Source organism: Leptonychotes weddellii, chromosome 12 (assembly GCF_054177405.1).
Source record: "Leptonychotes weddellii isolate Sample4059 chromosome 12, ASM5417740v2, whole genome shotgun sequence".
Classification (NCBI taxonomy): Eukaryota; Metazoa; Chordata; class Mammalia; order Carnivora; family Phocidae; genus Leptonychotes; species Leptonychotes weddellii.
In genome coordinates this window covers 39,868,751-39,885,223 of record NC_138380.1, presented here as the reverse complement: position 1 = coordinate 39,885,223, position 16,473 = coordinate 39,868,751, and the positions used below count along the sequence as shown (strand labels likewise).

General features: G+C 38.4%; 1 protein-coding gene across 1 annotated transcript in view; it reads left to right on the top strand.

Moving 5' to 3' along the window:
* The first annotated feature begins 280 nt into the window (after positions 1-280).
* The window catches only part of AVL9 (AVL9 cell migration associated), a 34,015-nt gene continuing 17,822 nt past the window's right edge, over positions 281-16,473 (top strand). The window contains exons 1-6 of the mRNA XM_081800312.1: positions 281-433; positions 1,755-1,821; positions 2,701-2,741; positions 3,472-3,510; positions 8,950-9,019; positions 9,325-9,863. Coding sequence (XP_081656438.1) covers positions 296-433; positions 1,755-1,821; positions 2,701-2,741; positions 3,472-3,510; positions 8,950-9,019; positions 9,325-9,863 — 894 coding nt within the window. The 5' untranslated portion in view covers positions 281-295. The remainder of the gene's footprint in view (positions 434-1,754; positions 1,822-2,700; positions 2,742-3,471; positions 3,511-8,949; positions 9,020-9,324; positions 9,864-16,473) is intronic.

Genomic DNA, 16,473 nt, shown 5'->3' with positions numbered 1-16,473 from the left:
TGTGTTACTTAGTTCTGGAAACAACGCCATAAGATGTACTGTCTTTTCATATGCCGGTGTGCACATCAGCAAGCAAATGTGGAGAGGTTCAGTGCCTGGGGTTATGTGGCTGAGTGATAGAGTGGATCCAGGGGGTCTGTGCCCACCTCTCAACCACTGTACTCCAAGTGTGTCAGGCTCTTTTCGACCGCAGCCATAGAGCTGGACCAGGTGATATAACAGCTTTTAGCTGTGGATAAGATACTAAAGTTGAAGTTCGTTTTTCTCCCTGTTCTTTCAATTACAAAGTTGTAAGATGTTTGTTTTTTACTATTATCCAACTAATGGTATTTTTTTTTTTAAGCCTCTCTATGGCTTACTTCAAGCAAAACTTCAGCTCATTACACATGCATATTTTGAAGAGAAGGATTTTTCCCAAATTTCCATTCTAAAGGTAACTATATCCCTCTATAGATATATTTGGCTGAAAACAGATTCATGAATCAATTAATCTTGTCAGTAATATTTTGGAAGATAATCTTATTAGCTTAAGAAAGACATTCTTCTTTGACAGTAACATTGACCCTACTATGATCCAGCAATTGCACTACTACTTATTTATCCAAAGGATACATAAATACAGATTTGAAGGGGTACGTACACCCCAGTGTTTATAGCAGCATTATCAACAATAGCCAAACTGTGGAAAGAGCCCAAGTGTCATTGACTAATGAATGGATAAAGAAGATGTGGTATGAAATCTTGCCATTTGCAACAACATGCATGGAGCTAGAGTGTATTATGCTAAGCAGAAGAAGTCAGAAAGACAAATACCATATGATTTCATTCATATGTGGAATTTAAGAAGCAAAACAAATGAAGATATGGAAAGGGGAGGGGGAAAAAAGGGAAAGAGGGAAACAAACCATAAGAGACTTTCAAGGATAGAAAACAATCTGCTGAGGGTTGATGGAGGGAGGTGGGTGGGGGATGGGCTAGATGGGCACCGGGTATATAGGAGGGCACTTGTGATGAGCACTGGATGTTGCATGTAAGTGATGAATCATTGAATTCTCCTGAAACCAATATTCCACTGTATGTTAACTAGAATTTAAATAAAAATTTAAAAGGAAAAAAAACAAAGATTTGCAAATTGAAAAAAAGAAAAGGAAATCACACTGAAAGGCGAAGGATCTGTCCAAAATGTACAGTTGATATTTATTAAATTTAACCAAACTGCCTTTTATTAGGAAATAATGACTACAAAGGACTATAATTAATGTAAGTGTTTCTATTAATGGGTGATAGCTCTTTTGCTGTGGCATTGCTTCTCTAAATTTGCTTATTAATATACTGCACAATATGTTTATCAGTCTTCTGGTTCCAATCTCCCAAATCAAAAAACAAAACACACCCAGACTACATGACTGTGTTACTAAAGATGGATAGCATGTTTTTCTTTGGGCTGCCATGAATGTATGGAACATGGATCTCTCCTGGATTTTAGTGAGTATAGGACAATTAGGTGTTTAGCAAGAAAGTAGAGGGAACTTAGCCTAGAATCCATACCACCATGTGAGTGAACTAAGCTTTTAAAATGAAGAGGAAGAGAAGGAGGGAGTGCTGGAAACTGGTAAGGTTTCAGAGAGACCTTCATTGTTACTGACGAAACAAACTGCCTCAGTTAAAGAACCAATTTTTTCCTGGTCATCATACTTCTAATTTTGTGTCTGAAATGATTGTAAAATGTTCTAAATTGAATTTATATTTTATAGGAGCTTTATGAGCATATGAATAGTTCCTTGGGAGGAACTTCATTAGAAGGATCCCAAGTATATCTTGGTAAGTAGCTTTTCTACAAATCAGAAGAAATGCTCTCATTTCTTCACGTTTGGTAAACCAAGTTGCATGTAAAACTTCATAAAGTTAAATTTCTGTATGGGATCTAAATTTAAATTCTTCAATGTTTGATGTTGCTGTTCCCTTACATATCTTCTTAGCCAGTATTTATTTCTATTGAGAAAGGTTATAACATAATTGTAGCAGTATTTAGAACTATTATTCTATTAGTTCTATTATTCTGAAAAGCAAATTTCTGCTTTTCAGAATAATAACGGAAGTTTTTTCTTTTTCTTATGGTTAGGCTGGCCAGGTCAATTCCCTGTTAAAACAGAGAGGAAGAGCAAGAGAGAGAGATTTGCTCAGCTCTTTTCTATCCTAAAATTTTTCAAGTTGGGGGTTTTGTTTGATTTATACTGTTTTGATAATCCAGAATATTCGTTGGTGTCCAAGGTACTCAATAGGCACTCAATATCCTTTTCATGATGAGAAACTAATAAAGTAGCCATTAGCCTCATGTGGCTATTTACATTTAGATTAGAATTAATAAAAGTTAAATAAAGTTAAAAAGTCATTTTGTGAATACATATGCTACATTTCAAATGTTCATTGGTCACATGTGGCTACTGTATTGGACAAAGTAGATTTAGAACATTTCCATTATTGTAGGAAGTTCTGTTGGACCATGCTGTCTCTGACCGTTAACAGTTATTTAATAAATTCCAAGTATATGTGTACATAATCAAGTATTATGTAAATATTTTAATATTTGCATATTCTTCTATTCCTATTTTTACCTACCTTTTCTTTGATGGGAAGAAACTTTCTTTGACAAAACCCATAGGTTGTCATCACAGATTAGCTTTTTTGTTAACGTTGTAGGTCTATCTCCTCGAGATCTTGTGCTTCATTTTCGACACAAGGTATGATACCTTATTTAATTTATAATGTACTAAAATTGTGTTCATTTAACTGAGCAAATTCTATATGCTACAAGGTCCAATACAGATTGTGGCATACCATATTTTAGTTCTTCTAAGACCGTTCTCATAATGATAAAAGTTGAAAATGTTGGTAGAGCTTATAGAAGTTTTTAAAAGTATAGGAATACTGTCTATTTCTGTGCAGAAGAGGATACTTTTTCTGTTGTCTTTGTAATTTCAGAGGTCATGAAATTAGAGTGGAAAGGAACATGTTTTAATCTTGCCAGAGTAGTTTATATGTTGCTCTGAGAGTGAAACATTTTCTAATAAAATATTATACTTCTGTCTTCTGATCTTTATTATTAAACATATGTTGACTGGGACATACACACATTAATCATTCATGTACACACATTTATTGAGTATCTGCTGTGTGAATGCCCTGGACATCCAGAAACAAATGAATAGTCCCTGCCCTTGAAGGAGCTTGCAGATATGTCAAGCAAAAATAACATAACTCCTTCCAAAAAGCATAATTTGTTCGAGATTTAAGTGGTTCTTAATTAATACATCATTTTTAATTTTTCAGTATAAGTTCATAATTTTCAATGTAGTTTTAAGCACTATAGTTAATATTATTGATTAAATGATAAATGGTTATGTTTGAGGAAGGGAAGAGGCAAATGAATAATAGGCTTGAGTTTATTTTAATGCAATATTTTTTCTTTAGGTCTTAATCCTGTTTAAACTAATTCTTCTTGAAAAAAAGGTGAGATTTGAGGGAATGGAATATTTAACATGTATTGACATTTCTTAAATACTATATAAAATTAAAACTAATGGTAAAGTATAAATGAAGATTTTTTTTGCCTGTCATATTTTGGTAGACTGAAGCACATATTCTTTTTTTTTTTTTTTTTAAGATTTTATGTATTTGAGAGAGAGACAGAGAGCATGAGAGGGAGGAGGGTCAGAGGGAGAAGCAGACTCCCTGCTGAGCAGGGAGCCTGATGTGGGACTCGATCGCGGGACTCCAGGATCATGACCTGAGCCGAAGGCAGTCGCTTAACCAACTGAGCCACCCAGGCGCCCCTGAAGCACATATTCTTATTCACTACCACCGAAGCATAAATTCGTGTAGTCTTCTCTAGGGGCAATTTGACAGTAACCAATTTAAACAGACTTAAATAATAATGAAATGTATTGGGTTACTGCAGACTTCATGGCTGATTGATTGAATGGTTCTACAGTATAATTAAGTATTGAGATTTTTTTCATCTCTTTGCTCCACAGTCTGCAGTGCTAGCTTTATCCTGTGCCTGGTTTCCCTTGTAGTGTAGGTAAACCGCCAACAATAATTGGTCTGTATGCTCTCTCAGTTATAACTGGTGGTAGAGGGGTGTCTGGGTGGCTCAGTCGGTTGAGTGTTAGACTCTTGGTTTTGGCTCAGGTCATGATCTCAGGGTTGTGAGATCCAGCCCTGGGTTAGGCTCCATGAAGAGTGGGGAGTCTGCTTGAGAGCCTCACCCACTGCCCCTCCCCTCACTGGCACATGCGCTCTCTCTCTCGCTCTCTAAAATAAATAAATAAATTGGGGTGCCTGGTGGCTCAGTCAGTTAAACGGCCGACTCTTGATTTCAGTTAAGTGGCCGACTCTTGATTTCGGTTCAGGTCATAATCGCAAGGTCATGGGATCTAGTCCCCCTGTTGGACTCTGTGCTCAGCACAGAGAGTCTGCTTGTCCCTCTCCCTCACCCTCTCTCTCTGTACCTCCCCCTGCTTGCTAGTGCACACTCTCTCTTTCTGAAATAAATGAATAAAATCTTCAATCAATAAAATCTTAAAAACAATTGGTATTGGTGGTAGAAATAATAATTCCCAAACCATTTAATAAGAATCTTCCTTTGCAATTTGTTTAAACCCGTGAGGCCATGTGCCTGGAGTGAACAAATAATTGTTGCCAAAGAAGTACATATACTAGTTGGTTTAAACTTGGGTTCCAGACCATTCTCTAGTACAAAAAGATTGGTTTGCCATGATTTTAGACCAAGGGTGTACAAACTAGGCCCCAAGGCCAAATCTGGCCCACCATCTATTTTTATAAAGTTTTATTTAAACACAATTATACCCATTCATCTCCTTACTGCTTATTGCTGCTTTTGCACTATAGGGGCAGAGTTGAATAGTTGTGACGGAGACCATATATATCGCCTGCAAAGGAAGGATTCTTAGTATTTGACCCTTTATAGAAAAAGTTTGCTGACCTCTGGGTTAGACTAATCAGGAGCTGCCCTTGGATCTGGGGCCAGTTTTATATACCATATTACTGTGCTAAGTGGAGTAGGGGTGAAATAGATGTTCTAAAGTTAGCCATTTATAATGTCCAGTATGGTTTGTTACCTTAAAAATATTTATTCCTTTGGCCCAGTAGTTCTCTTAGAGATTTATTTTCCAGAATTAATGTGAGTTAGACACAAAGTCCACCTAAGGCATTCTGTCACAGAATAATTTATAATAATGAATTATCAGTGAATAAGTACTGGTTCATCTTGTATATTGTATATAATTCCAAATGACTAAAGAGATTCTGAGATTTTTTTTATTGTTGTAAAGATGTTTCATTGAATGTTAAGTGAAAGTTTATCAAAGTACATATCAAGCCCATGATCCCAATTTTATAAATAAATATATATTCATTAAAAAGAGACTGGAAGGAAAGATATCAACGGTTTTTGTTTTGTTTTGTTTTTGAAGATTTTATTTATTTATTTGACAGAGAGATAGCACAAGTAGGCAGAGCGGCAGGCAGAGGGAGAGGGAGAAGCAGGCTCTCCACTGAGCAGGGAGCCCGATGCGGGGCTCGATCCCAGGACCCTGGGATCATGACCTGAGCTGAAGGCAGATACTTAACGAATGAGCCACCCAGGTACCCCAGATATCATCAATTTGAGAATATAGGTTATATATATATTTATTTACTTACTTATTTATTTAGAGCGTCAGCAGGGGAAAGGGCAGAAGGAGAGGGGGAGAGAAAGAATCTCAAGCCGACTCCGCACTGAGCTCAGAGCCCGACACAGGGCTCGGTCTCAAGACCCCGAGATCATGATCTGAGCCAAAACAAGAGTCAGACACTTTACTGATTGAGCCACCCAAGTGACCCTAGGTTATATTTTTAAGAAGGAAATACTCTTCTAGTTTTCTGTAATGAATATGTATTTCTTCTTCAAAGAGAAACATGTAATTTTTTAAATGAATGAATCTAACATACCATATGTGCAATGTTGTAACTTTTTAAAAAGTTTTTAATTGTTGTAAAATACACAAGATACATAATTTACCATCTTAACCAGTTTTTAGTGTATAGTTGAGTGGCATTAAGTACATTCACATTGTTGGGCTATCATCACCATCCATTCATAGACTCTTCATTGTGCAAAACTAAAACTGTACCTGTTAATACAGTAACTCCCCATTTTCCCCTCCTCACTGACAGCGACCCTTCTACTTACTGTGTCTATGAATTTGGCTACTCTGAGTTCCTTATACAAGTGAAATCGTGCTGTATTTGTCTTTTTGTGACTGGCTTGTTTTACTAAGCATAGTGTCCTCGAGGCTGATCCATGTATAACGTGTCAGAATTTCCTTCCTTTTTAAAAAGGGCTGAGTAACATCCATTGTATGTACGTACCATATTTTTTTTATCCCTTTGTCCTTTGATGGGTTGCTTCCACCTTTTGGCTCTCATGAATAATGCTACTATGAACGTTGGTATGCATACATTTCTTCAAGACCCTGCCTCCAATTCTTCTGGGTGTATACCCAGAGTGGTATTGCTGGACCAGACGGTAATTCTGTTTTTAATTTTTTTTTTTTGAGTAACCACCATACTGTTTTCCATAGTGGCTGCACCATTTTACCTTCCTGTCAACAGTGTGCAAGGATTCCAGTGTCTCTACATCCTTACCAACACTTGTTGTTTTTTAGTTTTTTGATAGTAGCCATCCTAATAGGTATGAGGTGGTATCTCCTGGTTTTGATTTGCATTTCCCTAATGTTTAGTAATGTTGAGCACCTTTTCATGTGCTTGTTAGTCATTTGTATGTCTTCCTTGAAGAAATGTCTGTTCACGTCCTTTGCCCATTTTAATCAGATTTTTTGGATTTTTTTTTTTTGAGTTGTAGGTTTCAAACTTTGTTATTGCAGTTCATAATAAAAAGTATTTTACATTGCAACCCAGGGCACACATAGATATATGTATCTGAAACAAAAGTCTTCCAAAATAGTACTTAGCCTAGCTACATGTAGTGGCATTTCTGATCATATAACTTTATCTAATGTGGCAGATCACAGGTACACTCTTTTAATATTGATTTGATGAAATAAGGATGTCCTTTAATGCAACACTTGGTTTCTCTGTACTTGGAAAGCACTCCTTAAGTAAGATCATCTATAAGGAAAGCATAGACAATTGTGGGTGCTATGCTCTGTCCAATAGCACTTCAGTGTAACTAAATGATTTAATTGTTTAAAAAAGAAAAAAAAACTCACCTAAGCAAATCTTTGCTTTTTTCAAGTAATTTAATGATTACCAAGTGTCGCTTTTAAACATCTAATCCTGTTTCTGATTTTTTTTCTCAAGTTTTATTCTGAAAAATGTCAAACCTACAGAAAAGTTGATAGAATACTATAATGAACTTTTACATACTTGATCTGTATTGACAATTAACATTTTGCCACTTTTGCATTATATTGCTTTATATATGTTCATTTCCCCCCCTGAATCCTAATAATTTTAAAATCATGGTATTTTACCCCTAAAAACTTCAGGGTATATTTCTTTTTTTCTTTTAAAGATTTTATTTATTTATTTGATAGACTAGAACAAGTGAGGAGAAGCAGGCTCCCCGGAGAGGCAGGCTCTGCGCTGAGCAGGGAGTCTGACATGGGGTTCCATCCCAGGACCCTGGGATCAAGACCTGAGCCAAAGGCAGATACTTAACCAATTGAGCCACCCAGGCACCCCAGGATGTATTTCTTTCTTTCTTTTTTTTTTTTTTTTTTTAAAGATTTTATTTATTTATTTGAGAGAGAGAGAGAAACAGCATGAGAGGGGATAGGGTCAGAGGGAGAAGCAGGCTCCCCGTCAAGCCGGCAGCCCGATGTGGGACTCGATCCTAGGACTCCGGGATGATGACCTGAGCCTAAGGCAGTTGCTTAACCAACTGAGCCACCCAGGCGCCCCCCAGGATGTATTTCTTTTTTTTTTTTTTTAAAGATTTTATTTATTTATTTGACAGAGAGAGACGCAGCGAGAGAGGGAACACAAGCAGGGGGAGTGGGAGAGGGAGAAGCAGGCTCCCCGCAGAGCAGGGAGCCCGATGCGGGACTCGATCCCAGGACCCCGGGATCATGACCTGAGCTGAAGGCAGTCGCTTAACCAGCTGAGCCACCCAGGCACCCCCCCCCCCAGGATTATTTCTTAAGAATAAGAGTATATTCCCATATAACCAAAATACCATTTTCACATTTCCTCGGGTGTTATAATAATGTCCTATAAACTGGTTGTTTCTTTCACTCTGGGGACCAAGCATCATGTATTGCCTTATAGTTCTCTTTAATCCTTTAATCTCAAACTGCTCTACCACGTTGCTGTTTTTTTGGTTTCTTTTTGTTTTTCATGGCATTGGCTTTTTTTTTTTTTTTTAAAGAATACAAACAAGTTATAAGATTAGATTTGTCCGATTATTTTCTTTTGGCTAGTTTCAGATTAAATTTCTGTGGCAAGAGTACTATACAGGTGTGTCCTTCTCAGAGTTATCATACCAGGAGGTCCATAACTGTCTGTAGTATTATTGGTGATGTGAAACTTGATCATTTGGTTAAAGTGGTAGTCCCCAGATTTCTTCATAATGAGGTACTTGTGTTTCCCTTTGCAACTAATAGCTAATCTGTGGGATGATAAATTTGAAGCTATGTGAATATCCTGTTGTCCAGTAACTTTTCATAGTAGCTGTAGCTTCCATTGGTAATTTTTAACTGAATCATGGTAGATGCTTGGTGATTTCTTTGATTCTTTCATTAATGCTATATTAGCTGTTATTCTTCTGTAAAGAAGTAGTTTTCCTTCTCTATATCTCCCCCCACCCTTTTTTTATGTTGTAGACTCATGGATTTTCTAATTTAATTTTGATTTAATCCATTTCAGGTTCTCTTTTATATTTCTCCAGTGAATAAATTGGTGGGTGCCCTGATGACTGTGTTATCCCTTTTTCCAGGTAGGAGGGTAGCAGTATCTACTCTTTCTTTCATTTAACTTGTACTGGAACTTTGAATGATAAAAAATTTTAAGGATAAACTTGCTACGGATAACATTTCTATTTTAACATGATTTTTCTTTTGGCATTGGGTTTCTCTCTTTTGTATGAGAATTTTCTTTTTTTCTTTTTTTTTAATTAAAACGTGTGCAAGCATAACTTACTAAAATTTTTATAGGCGAGTTCTAGTTAGAATGGAATATGCAACTCTTATCTTTTCCCACCTTATTGTAAGCCAAGCTGTTCTCCAATATTGTATGTTGTAGGCATGATTGAACATGGTCTCAGTGACTGTTCTCAGTACAGACCCCGAAAGAGTATGTCTGAAGATGCTGCACTTCACGAAAGCAATCTCCCTGCAGATGATTTTGTTTCTGTGTCTGCTCCTGACATTTCAAATACCAACTCAGGAACTGTTAAGAAAATCATGACAGGAAACCATGGAGGAGATGCTGGCATCAACCTTGAAGAACCGTTGCTCCAAGTAGACGATGACAGCAGCAAAGTTCAGGAACCCAATGAAACCAGTCAATATTTGAAACCTCCTTCTCGCCCATCTCCAGAGTCTTCAGAAAGTGACTGGGAGACCTTGGATCCTAGTGTCTTAGAGGACCCCACCTTGAAAGAAAGGGAACAGATGGGGTCAGAACAGACAAACTCTTTTCCAAAGGAGTCTGTGCCCTCAGACAGTCCTCCGATTACTGTACAACCTCAAGCTAATACGGGCCAGGTGGTCCTGATACCAGGGCTAATTTCCGGTTTGGAAGAAGACCAATATGGCATGCCCCTGGCCATCTTCACAAAGGTAAAGTTTAGTGTTTGCTATTTTTTTTTCAAAGATTTATTTGTTAGTGCACATACGAATGGGGAGAGGGGCAGAGAGAGAGAGAATCTCGAGCAGACTCTCCACCAAGCCAGGACCCCAGTGTGGGGCTCGATCTCACAACCCTGAGATCATGACCTGAGCTGAAATCAAGAATTGGACGCTTAACCAACTGAGCACCCAGATGCCCCTAGTGTTCCTTATTGAGACCCTTAAAGAATCTGACCATCCTTTTATTTATTTATTTATTTTAAGATTTATTTATTTTTCTGAGAGAGAGAGAGTAGGTGGAGGGGCAGAGGGAAATAATCTTCAAGTAGACTCCCCATTGAGCGTGGAGCCCGAGACGGGGCTCAATCTCACGACCCATGAGATCATGGCCTGAGCTGAAACCAAGAGTTGGATGCTCAACTGACTGAGCCACCCAGGTGCCCCCTGACAACTCTTGTAGAATTTAACTTGGCAGTGTTGAACACATTTTCAGGTCTGAAAATTATCCTTGAAAACTGTAAAATACATAATGTATAGTGCTATGGTTATCTGTGACCTTAGTGTCACATATGCCAGGTACCATACTAATTTCTAAATTCTTATATCCATGATCTTGCAGTCTGCCATGAAAGACAGATACATCTTTCTGGTAACTAGAGCACAGTTTTATGGTTTTCTCTAAATACTGTCCTTTATGCATGAAGTAAGACTTTATATGGAAAAGAAAGATGGGTAGTGTTGATTGGAACATGTATTTCTTCCTCTATGATAAATTCTTCCTGGGTTTATCCAGCTCTACAAATAAGTATTTGCCCCAAGTCAGTATTGATGAATAGTTAACAGAGAATGCTTTGTTCATTTTGTGGCCTGCTGGGGGATTCTGAAATTATCTTAATTTGTTTTATGATTGAACTAATGCACAGTTTCTTAAAACTGGGATTTAGAAACCTAGGGAGAAAACTCAGGACTCTTAAACTGCTGCTTATGCTTAGTAGCCACCAGTTACAGGTTTTCTGAACTCACATGTGGGTGTTGGGACTACTTATACTTGTTGAAGCTTTACCCACCCACCCTCCAATTTTTATCATGTGGAGCTATTAAGAGGGCGATTAACGGGAGAGATTTTATTTTTGTCTGTGAGGTTGCTGAATTAAAGCAATGTAAACATATTTTGGTGGCTGCCTGTAAACCATGTTTGGCAGAATGTTCTATTTGTGTGCATTATACCACTGCTGAATGTATGATGGACTTACCACCATCATTATGGTAAATAAAATGTTTTTCTTTTTGGTTTTATGTTTTATTATGTACTGATTAAAATCCAATTTGTTATTCAATCACAGTTGTAAATACAAGTGCTGGTTCTTTTTTGTCATTAACTTTGGAGTATGAAATATTCCTTTTTTAATTAAAATATAATTGATACAATATTCTTAAAAGTGAATCGTCTTTAGGCTTTTTTTTTCTCTCTTGAAGATCATAAAGGACTTAATACAGAAGAAATTAGGTTAGCCAAACAGCTTAAAAGTAATTTTAAAAATAGAAGCTAGGGGGTGCCTGGAGAATATTGTTAAAGGTAGGATATTGAGCCTTGAAGAGAATGATAAGCTGACTGGTCCCCTGATTCAGTGTATGAATAAATAGAAACAAATTTATACATAATAAAACATTTAAGTCTCGAAGAGATGCTCCAGCTTTTCCAGTCTTCTCTCTGGTACTTGAAATTACTAGAGGATGATGCCTTTCATGTCAGTTTTAAAGCTTCCTGAGTGCTGTAGATACCAGATGCTAAAATACGCTTGAACCTATCCTGAGAGCTGATTTAGGAAGTGTAGGGAAGAAACTGGGGTGCAGAGGGGAGAGGCAGCTTTCGGGTACAATGCCCATAAGATGAAGAGAAGGAACTAGGGGGAACCAAAGGAGGAGGAGGAAAATTAGAAAACTCTCCTATGTGGTATGTGTGCTCTGCTGGACTGTACCACTTTAGAAGTAGAGAAATGTTGGAGAATGAGGGAAATGGAAAAAAGCAAAAGCAGAAGTTGGGGTAGCTATTTTCAGATATGGAAGAGTCCTGAAGGCTTTTCTTAGGTCTTTCCCTGATTTTAAATCTTCCTACCTTACTACTGAAAGAGTCCTGGAATTGGCCACACACTGGAGCAAAGCAATTACAGCAGGACCAGCCAGAAGGCCTAGAGCCCTGGGAGTTAAGGTTCCCACTTGTTTTAATCTCATGAGTCTGCTTCTGCCTCCTCTCTTCCAGGTATGAGGCAATATTTATTATTTGATAAAAATTAGTTGGATCTTACCATGAATGAAACTCTGATGAAAAGTCACCTAAATTGAAGTAACTCTTAACTGAATAAAAGGATTTTTATTTTTAGTATCTGAGGGATAGGGAAGATGATTTTAAGCAGTCACTAAAAAATTTATTTTTGAATTTTTTACCTTTTTTTTTTTTAAAGATTAGCTTCTTAGTTTTGTTGTTTTGGTTTTTGTTTTTAAAGATTTTACTTATTTGGGCGCCTGGGTGGCTCAGTTGGTTAAGCAACTGCCTTCGGCTCAGGTCATGATCCTGGAGTCCCTGGATCGAGTCCCGCATCGGGCTCCCTGCTCGGCAGGGAGCCTGCTGCTGCCTCTGACCCTCCCCCTCTCATGTGCTCTCTCTCTCTCATTCTCTCTGTCTCAAATAAATAAATAAAATCTTAAAAAAAAAAAAAAAGATTTTATTTATCTTAGCAAGAGTGTGAGTGGAGGGGGTGGGTGAGGAGCAGAAGGGGGAGGGAGGGGGAAAGAATCTCAGGCAGACTCTGCACTTAGTGTGGGGCCCCACGTGGGGCTTGATCCCATGACCCTGAGATTATGACTTGAGCCGAAACCAAGAGTCAGATGCTCAACCAACTGAGCCACTGAGGTGCCCCAGTTTTTTTTTTGTTTTTGTTTTTTGGTTTCTTTTTTTAATTACATATATCTGATACCTTTGGTGGGTTGTTTTTTTTTTTTTAAGATTTTATTTTTTATTTTTTATTTTATTGAGAGAGACAGAGAGAGAGCATGAGAGAGAGGAGGGTCAGAGAGAGAAGCAGACCCCCTGCTGAGCAGGGAGCCCGATGCGGGACTCGATCCTGGGACTCCAGGATCATGACCTGAGCCGGAGGCAGTCGCTTAACCAACTGAGCCACCCAGGCGCCGACCTTTGGTATTTTAAATAAATGTCTCCATAAGAAGATCAGTTAATTTAGAAATCTTAATTTCAGTTTGTAACTTTTTTAGTAAAATAATAAATTTATGAAAAAATTAAAAATATATGTAGTTAGAAACCAGAATTTTTGATCTGCCACATTTATTAATCTCCTTTAAGTATTGCTTCTGAGTTTATATTTGGTTTGCTTGCTTGCAGCTTGTCATTTTCTTTTCAAGATTATTTATTTGACGGGGCGCCTGGGTGGCTCAGTCGTTAAGCGTCTGCCTTCGGCTCAGGTCATGATCCCGGGGTCCTGGGATCGAGCCCCGCATCAGGCTCCCTGCTCCGCGGGAAGCCTGCTTCTCCCTCTCCTATTCCCCCTGCTTGTATTCCCTCTCTCGCTGTGTCTCTCTCTGTCAAATAAAAAAAAAAAAAAAAAAGATTATTTATTTGACAGAGAGGGAGAGAGACAGCGAGAGAGGGAACACAAGCAGGGGGAGTGGGAGAGGGTGAAGCAGGCTCCCAGCAGCTTGTCATTTTCAAATTTAGGTTATCAAAGCTACCTTGATTGGCTAGCCAAAAAGTTATGGATGCATGTTTATGAATCTTATTTAAGTGGAACCACAAATTTTTTTTCTCTTGACATAGTTTTTAGTTTCATTCATGTTTTTGCATAATACTGTATATTCTATGTAGTTTTCCATTTTCAGCTGTTGTGCAGCTTATCAATTGTGTGGATGGACGTCTGCATTGTTGCCAATTTCTGGCTATACAAATAATGCTGCATGAAATTCTTTTTCAGGAGTCTTGCTAGACACATGCCAGAGTTTCTATAGCATTCATTACCTAAAAGCAGGAATACTGGATCATGTGGAATGGGTGCTTTCAGCTTGACTAGAATTCCCAGTTGTTTACTGAAGTGGTTCTGACAATTTCCACCATTCCCACAACAGGGTATGAGTTCCCAACTGCTCAGCATTCTCACCAACACTTGATATTGTCAGACTTCTTAATATTTAGCCAATTTGTTAATATCTTGTGGCTCTTGGTTTGCATTTTTTTCAGTAATTATTGTTGAGATTGAATATCTTTCCATATTCTTGTTAACCATTTGGGTTCCCCTTTGTGTGGTATTTGTTCAAAACTTCTGGATTGTCCTCCTTGTCACTGATTTGTGGGACTTAATATATTCTAAATACCTTTTCTGTTTATCATTTTTTACTTTATGGTTAGTGCCTTGGAGGTCATATTTAAGCAGTGCCCCCTACCTTGAGGTCCTAGGTTATCTTTTAAAGCTATATAGTTTTGACTTTCACAGTTTGGTTTTTATTAACTGGAATTAATCTCTGTGTATGTTTGAGGAAGGAGTCTTTCTGGACTCTTTCTTGTTGTTTCATTGATATTGTAGATTTGTATATTTGTCCATCCTGGGGCAGTTCCCCCCTGTATGTATATCCTATCAGGCAGAAAAAAGGCTTTGCCTCTTGTTACTGATCCTTAAGCATTTCTTAGCCCTTTTCATTTCCACATCATTTTAGGATCAATTTAAGTTCTCACACAGGTTGAGATTTTGATAGGGATTACCTTTAAACCCCAGATAACTTGTGGAGAAAAGGGACATCCCTGTAACAGGGAGGCTTCCATTTCATGAACATGTTTATCATCCCCGACCAAAGGAGAGGTGAGAAAATGGCATCCAATCCTGATCACACTGTAGCCCTTTCCAAGGCACAAGAGAGAAGCACACTGTGCTTTTGCTGCTCTTTAGCAGATTAGCTCATGACAGATTTGCTAGATTTACCAAGCTGAGGTGTGGGTTTTTTGTTTTTTAGTTGCGGTTAAAAAAATGTGTTTGTGTGTGGGTGTATAAAATTTACCCTGTTTACCATTTTTTTTTAAAGGAGGGGAGGGGCAGAGGGAGAGGGAGAGACAGAATCTTAAGCAGGCTCCACGCCCAGTGCATTAGCCAGACACAGAGCTCCATCTCATGACCCAGAGATCATGACCTGAACCAAAAGCAGGAGTCAGCCATTTAACCGACTGAGCCACCCAGACGCCCGCCTCGTTTACCATTTTTAAGCGTACAGTTTAGTAGTGTTAAGTAACGTTCACATCGGTGTGCTGTAGATCTGAAGTTGCTCATCTTGAACTGAAACTCTATAACCATTAAACAATAACTACCCATTCCCCCTACCCGGACACTACCCTTTCTGTTTCTATGGATTTAACAACTCTAAACACCTTTTTAAGTGGAATCATACATTATTAATCTTTTTGTGACTGCCTGTTTAACTTAACATAATGTTCTCAGGGTTCATCCATGCTGTAACATAGGTCATTTCCATCCTTTTCAAGGCTGAATAATATTCTGGTGTATGTATATATCACACTTTGTTTATCCATTCGTCTGTCAATGGACATTTGGGTTGCTTCCACGCTTTGGCTATTGTGAATGCTGCTGCTTTGAAGATGGGTGTGCAAATACTGTTTCAGGCGTTTTTTGGGTTTTGGGGGTTTTTTTTCTTTTGTTTTGTTTTTTTTACTATTATATACTACAGCTCCAAATATGGAAATTAAAGTACCCTAGAAAAGTGAAAAGTCAGAAGTGGGCTTGGGTATGGAGGCTGTTTTATGTGAAAGGACCCGTGCTCTTGCTGCTACCATACAATAAGGAACTTTAAAAGATTTAGGAAAAATAGATCATCATTAAAAGTATGACACAGGACTCCTGGGTGGCTGAGTCAGTTGGGTGTCTGCCTTTGATTCAGGTCATGATCCTGCGGTCCTGGGATCAAGCCCCGCATTGGGCTCCCTGCTCAGCAGGGAGTCCGCTTCTCCCTCTCCCCCACCTCCCCTTGGCTCATGCTCGCTCTCTCTCTCTCAAATGAATAAATACAAATCTTTAAAATATATATATACTACAGTTTTTTAAAAAAGTAACTGACACAATTTTAAGGCCATTTTGAACTCTTAATTTTATAAATATGTAATATTTTTGGGGTGCCTGGATGGCTCAGTCGTTAAGCATCTGCCTTGGGCTCAGGTCATGATCCCAGGGTCCTGGGATTGAGCCCCGCATCGGGCTCCCTGCTCCACGGGAAGCCTGCTTCTCCCACTCCCCCTGCTTGTGTTCCCTCTCTTGCTGTCTCTCTGTATCAAATAAATAAATAAAATCTTTAAAAAAATATATATATACACATATGTAATACTTTCACATGGCTCAATATTCAAAAGATTCTAGGGGCGCCTGGGTGGCTCAGTTGGTTAAGCGACTGCCTTCGGCTCAGGTCATGATCCTGGAGTCCCGGGATCAAGTCCCGCATCGGGCTCCCTGCTCAGCAGGGAGTCTGCTTCTCCCTCTCCCGCTCCCCCCTCTTGTGCTCTTTCTCTCTCTCACTCTCTCTCTCAAATAAATAAATA